The sequence below is a fragment of the Onthophagus taurus genome, chromosome 5 (assembly GCF_036711975.1).
Source record: "Onthophagus taurus isolate NC chromosome 5, IU_Otau_3.0, whole genome shotgun sequence".
Classification (NCBI taxonomy): domain Eukaryota; kingdom Metazoa; phylum Arthropoda; class Insecta; order Coleoptera; family Scarabaeidae; genus Onthophagus; species Onthophagus taurus.
This window is the reverse complement of record NC_091970.1, coordinates 9,475,332-9,491,081: the sequence shown is the minus strand read 5'-3', so window position 1 is coordinate 9,491,081 and position 15,750 is coordinate 9,475,332. Positions and strand designations below refer to the sequence as shown.

Genomic DNA, 15,750 nt, shown 5'->3' with positions numbered 1-15,750 from the left:
TTTTATGATACACTCACCTATTAATCGAATTAAAATCTAATTTTATCTACAAAAAAAAAACAACATAACCTTATTGTTAAGGGATGTAATATGTAATTTTTACCCTTTTTTTTCCTACATCACTCTAAAACTGTTTGGTAACGCGAGAATATGCACTAAAAACCACGTTTAACACAACAAAACATTCAATTACACATTTTATTTAATCAAAATGAATTCGAATGAATCATTTTGACACAAAATTTTGACGTTGTTAGCTTAGCGCCATCTATCCCTAATATCTCACACTACATTCCTATGTATTTTTTTATAAACAATTCGTTAAATTAATACAATCTGTTACTAAAATCAAGTACAAACACAAATTTTTATAAAACTAGTCCGTTGTGAATCGAATTTGAACCAAATTTTTACTTAAAAAAATATAATCTTGAGGAGATTAACGCCATCTCTTTGTGACATCTCAAGCTATAAAATTACCTAATTTTTCTTTTATAAACTTTTGTTATAAATTAAAATGATTTTTGTTGTTAAAGTTAAGTGCAAATGTAATTTTTTTATGACATACTCACCTATTAATCGAATTAAAATCAAATTTTTATCTATAAAAGAAAATAACATAACCTCATTGTTAAGGGATGTAAAAACATAATTTTTACCTGCTTTTTTCTATATCACTCTAAAACTGTTTGGTAACGCAAAAATATGCACTAAAAACCACGTTTAACACAACAGAACACTCAATTACACATTTTATTTAATCAAAATGAATTCGAATGAATCACTTTGACACAAAATTTTGACGTTGTTAGCTTAGCGCCATCTATCCCTAATATCTCACACTATATTCCTATGTATTTCTTTATAAACAATTCGTTAAATTAATACAATTTGTTACTAAAATCAAGTACAAACACAAATTTTTATAAAACTAGTCCGTTGTGAATCGAATTTGAACCAAATTTTTACTTAAAAAAAATATAATCTTGACGAGATTAACGCCATCTCTTTGTGACATCTCAAGCTATAAAATTACCTAATTTTTCTTTTATAAACTTTTGTTATAAATTAAAATGATTTTTGTTGTTAAAGTTAAGTGCAAATGTAATTTTTTTATGATACACTCACCTATTAATCGAATTAAAATCTAATTTTATCTAAAAAAAAAAAAAAACAAAACATAACCTCATTGTTAAGAGATGTAAAATGTAATTTTTACCCTTTTTTTTCCTACATCACTCTAAAACTGTTTGGTAACGCAAAAATATGTACTAAAAACCACGTTTAACACAACAAAACACTCAATTACACGTTTTATTTAATCAAAATGAATTCGAGTGAATCATATTGACACAAAATTTTGACGTTGTTAGCTTAGCGCCATCTATCCCTAATATGTCACACTATATTCCTGTGTATTTTTTTTTATAAACAATTCGTTAAATTAATACAATTTGTTACTAAAATCAAGTACAAACACAAATTTTTATAAAACTAGTCTATTATGAATCGAATTTGAACCAAATTTTTACTTAAAAAAAATATAATCTTGACGAGATTAACGCCATCTCTTTGTGACATCTCAAGTTATAAAATTTCTTTTATAAACTTTTGTTATAAATTAAAATGATTTTTATTGTTAAAGTTAAGTGCAAATATAATTTTTTTATGATACACTCAATTATTAATCGAATTAAAATCTAATTTTATCTTAAGAGAAAAAAAAAATCAACATAACCTCATTGTTAAGGGATGTAAAATGTAATTTTTACCTTTTTTTTTCCGCGAAAATATGCACTAAAAACCACGTTTAACACAACAAAACACTCAATTACACATTTTATTTCATCAAAATGAATGAATCATTTTGACACAAAATTTTGACGTTGTTAGCTTAGCGCCATCTATCCCTAATATCTCACACTATATTCCTATGTATTTTTTTATAAACAATTCGTTAAATTAATACAATTTGTTACTAAAATCAAGTACAAACACAAATTTTTATAAAACTAGCCCGTTGTGAATCGAATTTGAACCAAATTTTTACTTAAAAAAATATAATCTTGACGAGATTAACGCCATCTCTTTGTGACATCTCAAGCTATAAAATTACCTAATTTTTCTTTTATAAACTTTTGTTATAAATTAAAATGATTTTTGTTGTTAAAGTTAAGTGCAAATATAATTTTTTTATGACACACTGACTTATTAATCGAATTAAAAATTATGCACTAAAAGCACGTTTTTTAATCACAAGATCTTACGTGGTTAGCGCCATCTATCCCTAATACCTCAAACTATTTTGTAATGTAGTTTTTTATAAACAATTCTTTAAATAAACATAATTTGTTGCTAAAATTTAGTACGAGCACAAACTAGTCAATAGTTAATCAAAGTCAAAAATGTTTTATCTTCTATATGCATTATAGGGTTGATAAAAACCAATTTTATAAATTTTCTTTTTATTTTTATAAGTTTAAGGCACGTTTTTTTTTTCAAACACGTTTTATAAATAATATTATCTGAAAAAAATGACACGTATAAAATAATATTAATTAATTAATGGCACCTATCGCTAAAATGATAGCTCAGTACAATAAACCCTTCTTTTAGAACGATTTTCTTCGCTTTTAAAACGACTCTACACAAAGAAAAAGCCTAATTTTTAAGTTAACTAAATAAAAAGTCGTTGTGTAAGTACGAACAATACTAAATAAGTCCAACATTCTTATATCTTTCTGATAGCTTAAAAAGTTAGACAATAAAGTTAATAATTAATAACAGTCGATTTGCACGAAAGGCACTGTCTCTGTGATGTATAGTGTAAGAATCACATGATTAAATTAAGTAGTGTAAAATATTTAATAATTAACATACTTTGATTGTTTCTAATTTTTGAATTGACTGTTGCCATTCTCCATAACGGCGTAACTTGATGGCAGTAAATATGCTATATCAGAACCGCTTTTCCTGAACGTAGCTTTTTCCACGTCGGATTGAACCTGAATTGCGATTTGTCGTCGTTTATTCCCCAAAGTACAGCTTAAAACTTTATTAACCGTCACCGGTAAATCAGTTTTTTTCAATCTAAAAATTAATTAAATAATTAATCTTAATAATTCTTAACAAATTTTACTTACTCAAAATAACGATTGCATAAAACACCGACTAATTCCCCTATTCTATCCTCATTAGTAACTGTATGCAACGAAATCACCAAATCATTACTTCCAGAATGGATTATGATTAACTGATCTTGTCCTGGTGAAACACTTAATCCAGTAATCGCCGTTACATCAATCCCCTCTTTCATATTCTTGTATTTCATGGTATCCAATTTAAAAATTGCGTTTTCAGTCACCAAAAGCACTCGCTCCGCCACTTTATTAAATCGATTAAATTTGGTGATAAAGGAAGAGAATAACACCGATTTAAAATGTTGGGTGTTCTTTAAATTATTAACGCTTTCGTTAAAAAGTGTGTAAGCGACGTTTTCGCTGTGAATACTCAAATAATTTCCCTCCCACTTCCGGGATAACCCGAAATGGGGTCGTTTATTTCTAAAAACGGAAGCGGCCGCGATTTTTAATTTTAACTGGGGCCATTCCGATTTGGGGATTTTACTCAAAATCATGTAAGCTCTCCATCGCCTGTACGCGCCTCGGAGAATTCCAACAGTGTTTTTCAACGGTAAAGGCGGAGCGGGCCATTTAATACTTTTTCCGTAATCTCTCATATTTTTGGCGTTCTTAAATTTCGATTGTAAGGCGTCCAAATAATTTCTCAATTTGTAGAATCGATAAATCGTTATTATTTTGTAAGCGGCTTTTAATCGTTTGTATTGTTCGCGGGCAACGTAACCTCTCCACGTTTTTTGAATTAACGTCACAATCGACGGGATTAAGTCGTTCCGGCGTTGTTCTAAGGCAAATAAAGTTTTCGGTGAGCGAATAAATACTTTTGTATGACCGTATTTAACGTCGTCGCTAAATTTTAATTCGTCCATAATCACTCGGGTTCCATCTCGATCTGAGCCATTGCGGAAGTTAGGCCAAGTGTATTGCGAAATCATTTTGTAACGTTTTATGAAGCGATCGTAACGTTGTCTATAAGCAAATCCGGCTCTTCTAACTCTAACGTTTTCAACTAACCCCAAATAACTTACTTGGTGGCGAACTCGTTGTTCGTCGAAAGTAATGGGGGATTTAATTTCGTTGGGTTTGATGCAACGGATATAATGGGGCTCTTTACTTTGTAGGTTTAGTACTAAAGCAGCCATTGAGTTTTTAAATGATGTCCCAGCGGTTACGGGGCGTTTCGTTGTTTGAGAGATATGTTGCGCGCCTTCTGGCCACATTTCCGATATGTTTTTATCGCTAGAATGAAACAATAATCGCTTAAAATCTTGGAATAAACTATCTTTATTTTTATCTAAAAATCCGTGAATGCAATAAGCCACATCTCCAGCGTAGTGGGTGATTCGGAAATCGATTTTGTGGCGCAACTCTTTATCGGAGGGTTTTATTTGGCGGGAAGTGTAATGATGGTGATTTTTTAACTTATTATCCATCGCCTCTAACAACATTTCATCGGTTATTTTCCCGACGTTTAAACAAGCCTCGTCTAAAATCGCAATGACCCCTTTGTGAGGGGCTTCGACTAAATCGCAAATAATTTGGTTGTTGAAGTATTCGATGTTTTGCCAAGCGATTCCCTCTCGGTTATATTCTTCTTGTTCTTGCTTAAGAACTAACTCGATAAATAATTGTTGGAGCTTTTCGTTGCAATAATTAATACAAAATTGCTCAAAACTGTTATTATCAAAAATTTCAAACCCGTAAATATCTAAAACTCCAATTAAACTACTCCGATAGTGTTTACTTATATTATTATCATCAACGGAAATCGCCGAATTAATCTTCCCAACTATCCAGGTAAACAATCGGTCATAAACCGCCTTTCCAAGCGCATCTCGACCATAAAAAGCTTCCGTTTGAGTGTGTTCTTTCCTCATAATATCCCCATGCGCGGCGATAACCCGCTCGCAAAGGGCTTTTGTGAGCTCATCGTGAGGAACTTTGAGTAAATTCGCGACTTCTTTCGATTCTTTGGTGTCTTTTAATTGTATTTTATCGTCATCCGTTTTAAACTCGATATCGCCCAGGTGTAAAACGGCGGCGACTACTCTCCAAAGTGTGTCGATATCATCTTTCGAGAATTGAAGGGTACTTAATGATGACATTACGTCTTTATAATCGCGTTTATCATCGACTGTATTTACGATGGAACAATTTCCTTGACGGAGATAGTGGTAGTTTTCAGCTTTCCTCGTTAGATGGAGCTTTTTTATTTGCTCTTCCGGGGCTCCGAATAATAACTAAAGTGATTACAAAATTAATAAATTTTTGTTATAGATAAATAAGTTGTTATATTAACCTGATAAAAGCAATGGAAATTTCTTTCGCCGTTTTGTTGGTAAATAACGCGACTTTTTTCTAATAAATATTTGTTGATGTGTCCCCCGATAGGGTCTCCTTTAAAATCGAAGTGGATGTCCATGTATTTTCCGAAACGGGATGAGTTATCGTTTCTGTTAGTTTTTGCGTTTCCGAATGCTTCTAAAACGGCGTTCGATTGTATTAGGACGTTTTTAACCCGCTCAATTTCTTTTTGACCACCTATTTTACAAAATATAATTAGTTATACCGGCAACTTCATATAACTCGCAATACATGAATGTAGTAACCATTGTTACAAAACTACTACGTACTTGCACTGTCCCACATAAAATGCAACCCTGGGGTAGTTTTGCAAAGGAAAAGTTTTGCTTGGAAAAGGTCTTAAGAGACGCACGACTAAACCCGAATGATTCTAGTTCTAGGTCTGGTTTTAGTGCAATAAAAATATGCAACGAATGTTTCTAGTTCTAGTGTTAGTCTAGTTTTATTTGTTATTCAGCATTAAATTGTTGAGATTTAGATTGTTGTTGCTATATTTTTATTGAGCTATAATTAGGGCACGGAACTTTTGTAACAAAACGATACGATTCCCCCCCTCCACTCGTTCTGATTAAAAGAACACCATACTGTTCAGTGGGAAATTAAAATTTCAAGTTAGAAAAAAATTGTGTTAACAAAAATTGTTCCTGAAGCAATTCTTAACAAACATTGTTAACAAAATTTTTTGATTTAATCAATAATTAAGGAGATAACCTCAAAATAATAAATTTTCCGTTTTTATACTTAATTACACTTGGATGCTTAATTAATAGAAATGTAAAATTTTTTTATTAAGATAATTGATTCAAAATCGAAATTGAAACAAATTTTATTTAAAAAATTTTTTGATAGAAACAATAATTATCGAGATAATTAATTTTGATAGCATACTATTCAGAGGGAAATTAAAATTTCAAGTTAGCAAAAAATTGTATTAAGAAACACTATTAGTGAAGTAATTTTAAACAAATTTTGTTAACAACATTTTTTGATTAAATCAATAATTAAGGAGATAACCTCAAAATAATAATTTTTCCGTTTTTATACTTAATTACCCTTGGATGCTTAATTAATAGAAATGTAAAAATTTTGTATTAAGATAGTTGATTCAAAATCGAAATTGAAACAAATTTTACTTAAAACATTTTTTGATAAAAACAATAATTATCGAGATAATTAATTTTGATAGCATACTATTCAGAGGGAAATTAAAATTTCAAGTTAGAAAAAAATTGTTTTAACAAACACTGTTCCTGAAGCAATTCTTAACAAACATTGTTAAAAAAATTTTTTGATTTAATCAATAATTAAGGAGATAACCTCAAAATAATAATTTTTCCGTTTTTATACATAATTACACTTGGATGCTTAATTAATAGAAATGTAAAATTTTTTTATTAAGATAATTGATTCAAAATCGAAATTGAAACAAATTTTATTTAAAACATTTTTTGATAAAAACAATAATTATCGAGATAATTAATTCTGATAGCATACTATTCAGAGGGAAATTAAAATTTCAAGTTAGCAAAAAATTGTATTAACAAACACTGTTCCTGAAGTAATTCTAAACAAATTTTGTTAACAACATTTTTTGATTAAATCAACAATAAGGATATAACCTCAAAAATATTAATTTTTGTACCATACTGTTCAGTGGGAAATTAAAATTTCAAGTTAGAAAAAAATTGTTTTAACAAACACTGTTCCTGAAACAATTCTTAACAAATATTGTTAACAACATTTTTTGATTTAATCAATAATTAAGGAGATAACCTGAAAATAATAATTTTTCCGTTTTTATACATAATTACACTTGGATGCTTAATTAATAGAAATGTAAAATTTTTTTATTAAGATAATTGATTCAAAATCGAAATTGAAACAAATTTTATTTAAAACATTTTTTGATAGAAACAATAATTATTGAGATAATTAATTTTGATAGCATACTATTCAGAGGGAAATTAAAATTTCAAGTTAGCAAAAAATTATATTAACAAACACTGTTCCTGAAGTAATTCTAAACAAATATTGTTAATAAAATTTTTTGATTTGATCAATAATTAACAACATAACCTCAAAAAAATTTTATATACAGGTGTCACACAAAAAACGCCCCAAGCTGTAACTCTGTCATTTACAGTCCGATTTTCATGAGTGAGGTAACAAATGAAATGGTTTGATGAATACTATGATGCATGCTACAAATAGATTTTTTCCAAAACCATCTTTAATTTCAAGCGATTATCAACTTTTGATTTTCAAACTGCTCGGTATGTTTTTCTACACGTTATTGTACAGGGTGTCCCAATTTCGATGTCCGCATAGGCTATCTCCGAAACTAAAAGAGATACAAAAAAAGTAGCTTACATGTCATGATCTCGTTTTTCGAGAAAATGCTAATGCCGAAAACTCCGAACAGCTATCGTCTTTTGTTTTCGTCCTATCGGCAAAAACTGAAAATTATGCGAAAACGACAATCGCGAATATCTCACTTATCATCAAAGATGGAGTATTATAAATAAAACATTATATGGGCAACTTTTTACGAAGAATTCAGTGGCGTAGGTAGAATATTTTTCCCATTTTTTATTTTCGAGATTTTTGACGTAACTTTATTTTTTTAAATGGAAACCATAGTTGGCTATGACCTAAAATAATTTGTTATTTTCTTCTGATAACAAATATATATAGTTTGTGGGGCATATTTCTTATAGTTATTGAATAATTAACAAAAATTCATGTTTTTTCTATCTAAACATAATGTATGTATTTAAAAGTTAATGTTGCTATGGTGATAACCATACATACTATGATGGAACATAATGTATCAAATAATTGCCAAAGTTTGTATTTAAAAATTCGATAACAACTCTGGCATTATGAGCTGGTATGATGCACCAGCATGTTAGGTGTCAAAGTATAACAAAACTAAATAAAACTTTACAATGGACTTCGAAAATTATGAAAATGTAACATGATGGAATGCTATATGTTATCAGATAAGAATGCGACGTTAGCCGCGGAATTATATTTCACAAGGTATTCGGAAAGAAGACAACCGCACATAAGAACCTTCAGCCGGTTAGCAGAAAATTTAATAGATTTTTGGTCCATCCCCAAACCACGTGCAAAAACATACCAAAATGGCCTGCAAGAGGATGAAGTCAATGTGTTGGCTTCACTTGCGATAAATCCATCAACATCTTGCAGAGAAATTGAACAAGACGTCTGACCCAAAAACCGCTGCTTCCGAATATGAAAGAAAAATATGTATAAACCATACAAAGCGGGCCTAACTCATTATTTACGTGCAGGAGATGTCAATCTAAGATTAGAATTTTGTAGATGATATTTAGAAAAATTAAATAATCTGCTGTTTGTTCAAAATGTCATCTGGACCAATGAAGTCTCTGAGTGTTCAAAGAAGGTTGAGGTTCAATGTATGGTGTGCCCTTTTAGATAATAGAATGTTGGCATATAGTATCTACCATAAAAACTTAAACTCAGGTAATACCTCAATATATCAAGGCAGCACATTGTGCTTTTGGTCGACAATTTGCCATTAAATAAGTCTCAAATGATATATTTTCAATATGACGGAGCACCAGCACATAATGCCAGAGTTGTCAGTGAATTTTTAAATACTACTACAAACTTTGGCAATAATTGGAAACAATGGGCACGTTCAGCCGGTGTCAACTGTTAAGTTGCTATATTAGCAGTCGCGGCTGAACGATATGCTAAGTCAGCGCTGTTACGCAGCAGTTTAGTAAATATCTCAGCGTAAGTAATCTGCGCTTAGTTTGTCAGCGGTTGTGAAATTCTAGGTTATGATTAATATTTTTTGTTTCTCCCCTTTAATTTTGAAAACTGGCAGAACTGTATAAAATGAAATGAGCCTTAAAATCAACATCATCATCCATTATCTCTTGTAATAACACAAAATTTTCAAAAATATTATTGTTGGCCATAGTTTTAGGTTATGCTGAACTGCTAATTCTCAATTGCTTGTTCAGCCGATTTCGTTCCGCTGTATTAAAGCTCATACAACTAGCTGACTGATTTAATTCAACTGTTGACACCTGCTGAACGTACCCAATGTTTTCCATCGTGACATTGTTATCACCATAACAACATTAAGTTTTAAATACATACAATAGTTTTAGAAAGAACAAAAAAAATTGATACATTAAGTTCCATCATAGTATGTATGGTTATCACCATAGCAACATTAACTTTTAAATACAACCATTAGTTTTAGATAGAACAAAATGAATTTTTGTTAATTATTCAATAACTATAAGAAATATACCCCACAAACTATATATATTTGTTATCAGAAGAAAATAACAAATTATTTTAGGTCATACCCAACTATGGTTTCCATTTAAAAAAATAAAGTTATGTCTCAAATCTCGAAAATAAAAGATGGGAAAAAAATTCTACCTACGCCACTGAATTCTTCGTAAAAAGTTGCCCATATAATGTTTTATTTATAATACTCCATCTTTGATAATAAGTGAGATATTCGCTATTGTCGTTTTCGCAAAATTTTCAGTTTTTGCCGATAGGGCGAAAACAAAAGACGATAGCTGTTCGGAGTTTTCGGCATTAGCATTTTCTCGAAAAACGAGATCATGACAGGTAAGCTACTTTTTTTCTATCTCTTTTAGTTTCGGAGATAGCCTATGTGGACATCGAAATTGGGACACCTGTACAGAGTATGTATAGAGTTTTTTTTTTCTGAACCCAATGATGTACAATACATTAACATTAATTGTAATTTTAGCAGAGAAAAACAATTAAAACATTTTCCGAACATTGTCTTAGTCACTTCTGTAATATTGTGTACCATGGACGAAAGAATGCGCAAAACTGATAACAGTCATTAAATGTTATTTCAATGCCCGAAGCAGTTGTAAATGATACTTATAAGTTGTTTTTGAGAAAATCGTTTTAGAATTTAATTTAGAACAACTTTCGTATGAAATTTTCTGCTGAGAACGAGTGGAGGGGGGAAATCGTATTGTTTTGTTACAAAAGTTCCGTGCCCTAGCTATAATAGACACTGCGTTCCTTTTTGTATATTGCATTTTATGTGAAATTAACTGTACGTAATAAATAAAAAATCGTTTTAATTTCATGCAAAAGATTAGAATCAGTTAGAAACCTTCAACCAAATCGTTAATATTTTAGTTAGTTGTCACCACAAAAACCGTGCAGTAATTTTATTTTTTTAAAGTTACCTGCACTTCTTTTGTAAATTCCAGAACCATATTGATATAGGTCTAAATCTATTCAAATAAATGAAATCAACAAATTATAATTAATTTTAACTTTATTTAAACTTTATTTTCTCTGAAATCGTTTTAAATTTAAAAATAAATTTTTGAAACGTTAAATCAAGAAACGTCAATTTGACGTTTAAACGTCACAATGTTTCTAATTGAAATTTAAGCCGTTTTCAGAAAAAAAGAATTAAAATGAATCAAAATAAATAAATTACCTTGATTTGTAACAGCGGCTATATACTTCATGATAATTTTAGAAGCCTCGGTTTTTCCGGAACCCGATTCACCGCTGATAACTATGCAAGTATCGCGACCTTGTTGTCTCATAACTTTATAAGAAGCGTCAGCTATTGCATAAATATGGGGTGGATTTTCGAATAATTCCCTTCCTACAATAACAAAAATTAAAATCGTCAAAAATATAATAAAAGCAATTTATTTACCTTTGTATTTGTTGATGTAGGATAAATCGTAGATGTTGAGGAGTTTGTAAGGGTTTACTGAAACGCATACTTCCCCGATGTAAGTGTAAATGTAATTGTGTTTAAATCTGAAAAATTAGATACGAATTAATAAAATAATACACAAAAGAAAATTAAAGTTCATTGAAGTTTAGATCATTTCTGAATAGAAATGTAAACCAACAAGAACAGAATCGGATCCAGTACAAAAACAAACAAATCTTTAATAATAGTAGGGACATGTGCGAGTTTGCGACTTTTACTTTCATCGATTTAAAACGTCTTTCAAACAAAATCACGTTTTCGACCACTTTCACCTCAAACTTCCATTGTTACTCATTATCTTTGCATCTATAACAGTGCAAAAGAGAAAATAAGAATTCTTTTAATACTGTGTAGGTGATTTTTAATTACATAGAGGTGTTTTTTTTATGAGTCACTTTACATATGGTATGCAGAGTGATGTCACACTCCTCTTCATCGGTGTTTCTGTCTGTGTTGAGCGTTGACGACGTGTTGGGTGTTGTTTTTTAAATAAATATTCCGTTGCCGTAAAGGACAACTTTATTATGACCTATTTTCGCTCGAGTTAAAAATTGAATTAAACCTTTTCTTGTTAATACGTAATTAAAGTTATTTTAAAGTCTTGAAGTTAATTAACATTCTTTATTTTATGATACGGAAAAAGTATAAAAATAAATAAATAAATAATCAAGAAGAGGCGAAGCAAATTTATGGTTTCCGGTAGTTAAAAAAGGTAGACATAATGGGATGTAATACCATTTCGATTTTATTATTCTTTTCTTATTTACTTTGTTTTTTTGAAGGTTAACCAGCACTTAAATTCTTACCTTCCAAGTAACTCATAAAGCGTACATTGTAGCTTACATTTTGACAGTTCAAAAAAAGTTTGTTTAAAGGTTATGTTAACCTAAATGACATCTTACACTGATTTGGTCCGATTTAAACACAAATTTGGATTAAAAAATTTAAATATGGCTTAAATTTGTTTAAATATTAACATAAAATGTGTTTTTGTGTATTCACTTACCTTGAAAAGTTAAAAAGCGAATAAAATAATGTTGAAGTAATCAATTATACTCATAATTAATTATATTCGAACGTACCCCAAACGTTTGAATATTTTTAATATTAATTTTTTCAAATAAATAATGTTCCAAATAAAAAGTTCAGGGTTTTACCTTGTGTAAACTCCCCGATTCTCGGTAATTACTATAATGCAAATATTTGATCGATATTCATTCAAACTCAAATATTTGACATTTTGGTAAACGTCAATATAGTGATTAGTCGGACTTTTAGGGTGGCCGGTATTGCAGGAAATCATTTCTTTTTTAATAATGAACGTCATTTTACGATTTTAGGTTATGTTTACAAAAACATCATAACCAATATCAAATAAAATAAGAAATAAAACAGTTAATAAATAAATAAAGAACGTTACAAAAGAAAAAAAAAACAGAGATAGACAAAAAGAATTTCAACACGCGTTAAATCACATCCGGTTTCCTTTTAAACTAATCTCGCGGTTGCTTATTACGTCAGTTTAAATATTACACAGATAAAAGATTAACAAAAATCAATATTAAAAAAGAAGAAATGTCATCATGAATCATTTCGAGGATAAAATGCGCAAAGGCTATAAATTTGATGGATTTGTGTCTGTCTAAGTTTGAATGAGAAAAACATAAAATTTAACCAGGTGCCTCGTTAATCAATAACTTAGCTGTTTGTTATCTGATTCTTTTTGAGGTAATCAACAAATTTAATTTCTGTGTATTTGATATTAACTTCAACAGTTTTTTCTGATATTTATATCTTTAATCTTATCTGGATCATCGAAATTAAGTAGAAAATTGTGTGAGTGATAAAAACAACGGTTTATATAACGTTTTAATATTAATTAATCGATAACCTAAAAAAATCGTATAATTAATTAACAATTAAAAGAATGTAAAGGACGCCAAGGATTTTTAGAGAGCTACACATAATTGTAACGCGAAAAAGATGATTCACACATTTGAAAATGATTCAACAATTCGTTCTTTTATAAAAAAGTAAAATTAAATTATTCTTTGTAAAGACAAAAGAACAAAAAAGTGCTTATTATGATTGTTTACAAACAAAAAGATACCTGTTGCATGGAAACGTATACAAAAGAGAGTCGACAAATGTAAATAAGGTGTATAAAACAACACTCACCTCTGTTCCAAGTTTTTCATGAAATTGTCGATGTCGATTTTGTCCAAAAGGACGAAATCGCCGACACCTACTTCTTTAGTCGTTGCCATTTCACCTACTTCATACAGGAAACGTTTCGATTCCACGAAATTCACTATTATTTAGGTAAAAACTAGTCCGCGAACACTTTTAGGTTATGTTACGCGCTCCTCACGACGTTTGCCGCTCGACTGAACCACATCGAACCACACCAACCGATGTTAATCAAACAGTTTAAAACTTCTGTATGTATACGTTTTTCTTCATATTTACTTTTTACGGTTCCCAATTATCTTATCGTTTTAGATTTCTTCCGTAAAACTTTTTAAGTTACAAAATCCATTAAGGTAGTAATGTAGATCGATTACTTTTTTTTTTTTTTTGGTGGTGGTGGTTATAAAAATAGAACTTTTATTCGGAAATAGGTCGAATTTCGTTGCGAAGTGGTGTCGATAACGTTTAGATTGGAAAAGGTGGGGTAATCCATCATAATCCATAAATAGACGAATTCGAAAGAAATAAAAATGCACCCGCGTTACGCCATGTTTAAAAATAAATCGCGTTACTATGGTAACTTCGAATTGAATTAGCTCCATCTATGTGGAGGAGAACGAAATTTTTATTTGACTTAATATTTACTGTTAGAAATCTTATAAAAAGATATAAACTCTGTTATTTTTTTAACATTATGAAAACGTACATAAACTCGTGTTTTCACCATCTCAAATAATCCTCACCTATACCTGTCATTGATTTTTTTAATAAACTAATTTAAACAAATTTACGTTATTTTTAGTGTATTAAAGAATTCTGAGTAATAACGTATTCGATTGTGTGAGAAATAACTCAATAAACAACCACCACTCTGTCTGATTAATAATTTCGTACTTAAAATTCGGATTTCGTACTAAAAATTAAACGCATGTGGCGCCATCTGTTGGAGATATTTTGAAATTATTCAGCTAAGAACTGAACCACTGGAATACAGGTTGGATTGAGCTTATAATTATATATAAAAGCTCCAACAACAGAATAATTGTTTGGAAACTGTTTGAAGCCAATATGTGGCTCCAATTAACGTTCCGACTGGTTGAGAATTCCTCAGATGCAATTACACCTGTCAAATAATGCCGCCATATTTGAATTTCACAGCATCATATTCTTAGTAGCAAATTTAAAAATATAACACGAATTGGAATTTATACTTTTAAAATTAAAAAAATAATACTGGTAATAATTGTTACTGTTATCTCTTATCATTCCCACTATTAATAACAAAATTGTTAGTTTAATTAAATTATTTCAGTATAGACGCTAATGCCCTCTTACGGGCGGATTTCGACATACAATCAGTTCTCCTATCAAAAATACCTGTATTTCAACATTCTCTTTTTCAATATTTTTCCAATCCAACCCAACAATTACTATACATCATTTTAAAGAGAAAGCTTTGAACTTTAATTTAGAATAAGTGTCATTCCTTAATTTCAATAAATACGGCCTCTAAGAAGTTTTAAATTAGAATCTTTTTTGACACTTTTAGGTTATACGAAAATGTAAGTTTTTTCTAATTTTTAAGTAAAATTGATGAAAATACAAAAGAATTTACTTTACTTAAATATAATTTTTAATATGAATTATATAATTTGTAATTTAAAACTATGCAATACCTCTTTTTTTAATTATTTGGGTATTAAGGAGATTGAGGAGAAAAGTGAGGTTATGTTTCTACTCGTCATTGATTTTTTTAATAAATTTAAACAATTTTTTCGTTTTATTTAGTGTATTAGAGAATTCAGAGCGATAAAGCATTCGATTTTGTGAGAAACATCCCAATGTACAACCACTGCTCTGTCTGATTAATAATAATTTCTTATTTTCAAACCTCAAAGACTTTAAAAAACTTTAAGACGGGAAATTGTACCCAGCGTTGAAATAAAAACAAGCTTTACCTTCCAATTAAGTCGTATCTAAAAATTGCTCCTTTTTTGCAGATCCAAAAAGTCCTTTTTCAATCTTCCAATCTATAAGAAACAAAACTAAATGTAATATCTCAATACCTCAGCTTTGGAGAAGACTTACCAATTAATATCTTTATTTTAATATCCATATAGAATGACGATAACCTAAACTGGTTACCGGGACCGACGGCTTAACGTCCCCTCCGAAGGACGAAATAACACACAATACTTTTTAATACAAAATTCGTAATTTATTATAATATATATATGTATATATATGTAAAGAAAA

The 15,750-nt window shown here is 29.7% G+C and overlaps 1 protein-coding gene across 2 annotated transcripts; it reads right to left on the bottom strand.

Annotated features, from left to right (window-relative positions):
• Positions 1 to 2,448: 2,448 nt before the first annotated feature.
• Positions 2,449 to 13,975, bottom strand: LOC111418379 (Unconventional myosin ID). 2 transcript variants are annotated; one of them, XM_023050912.2, is made up of 7 exons: positions 13,483 to 13,975; positions 11,242 to 11,348; positions 11,014 to 11,187; positions 10,754 to 10,801; positions 5,440 to 5,681; positions 3,144 to 5,380; positions 2,449 to 3,090 (listed from the first exon to the last, which is right to left on the bottom strand). In XM_023050912.2, exons 1-7 carry the CDS (start codon positions 13,569 to 13,571, stop codon positions 2,892 to 2,894), a joined length of 3,096 nt encoding a protein of 1,031 aa, XP_022906680.1. In that variant the 5' UTR covers positions 13,572 to 13,975; the 3' UTR covers positions 2,449 to 2,891. The 2 variants fall into 2 exon arrangements, with proteins under 2 accessions (XP_022906680.1, XP_022906681.1); XM_023050913.2 differs by lacking the exon at positions 10,754 to 10,801.
• Positions 13,976 to 15,750: the final 1,775 nt, after the last annotated feature.

Excerpts from the sequence above, each read along its gene's own strand:
- LOC111418379 (XM_023050912.2), bottom strand. The coding sequence starts at position 13,571 with ATGGCAACGACTAAAGAAGTAGGTGTCGGCGATTTCGTCCTTTTGGAC. Across the intron at positions 5,682-10,753 it reads AATTTACAAAAGAAGTGCAG|GTGGTCAAAAAGAAATTGAG; the intron begins GTAACTTTAAAA and ends TTTGTAAAATAG. Across the intron at positions 5,381-5,439 it reads ATTTCCATTGCTTTTATCAG|TTATTATTCGGAGCCCCGGA; the intron begins GTTAATATAACA and ends TAATCACTTTAG.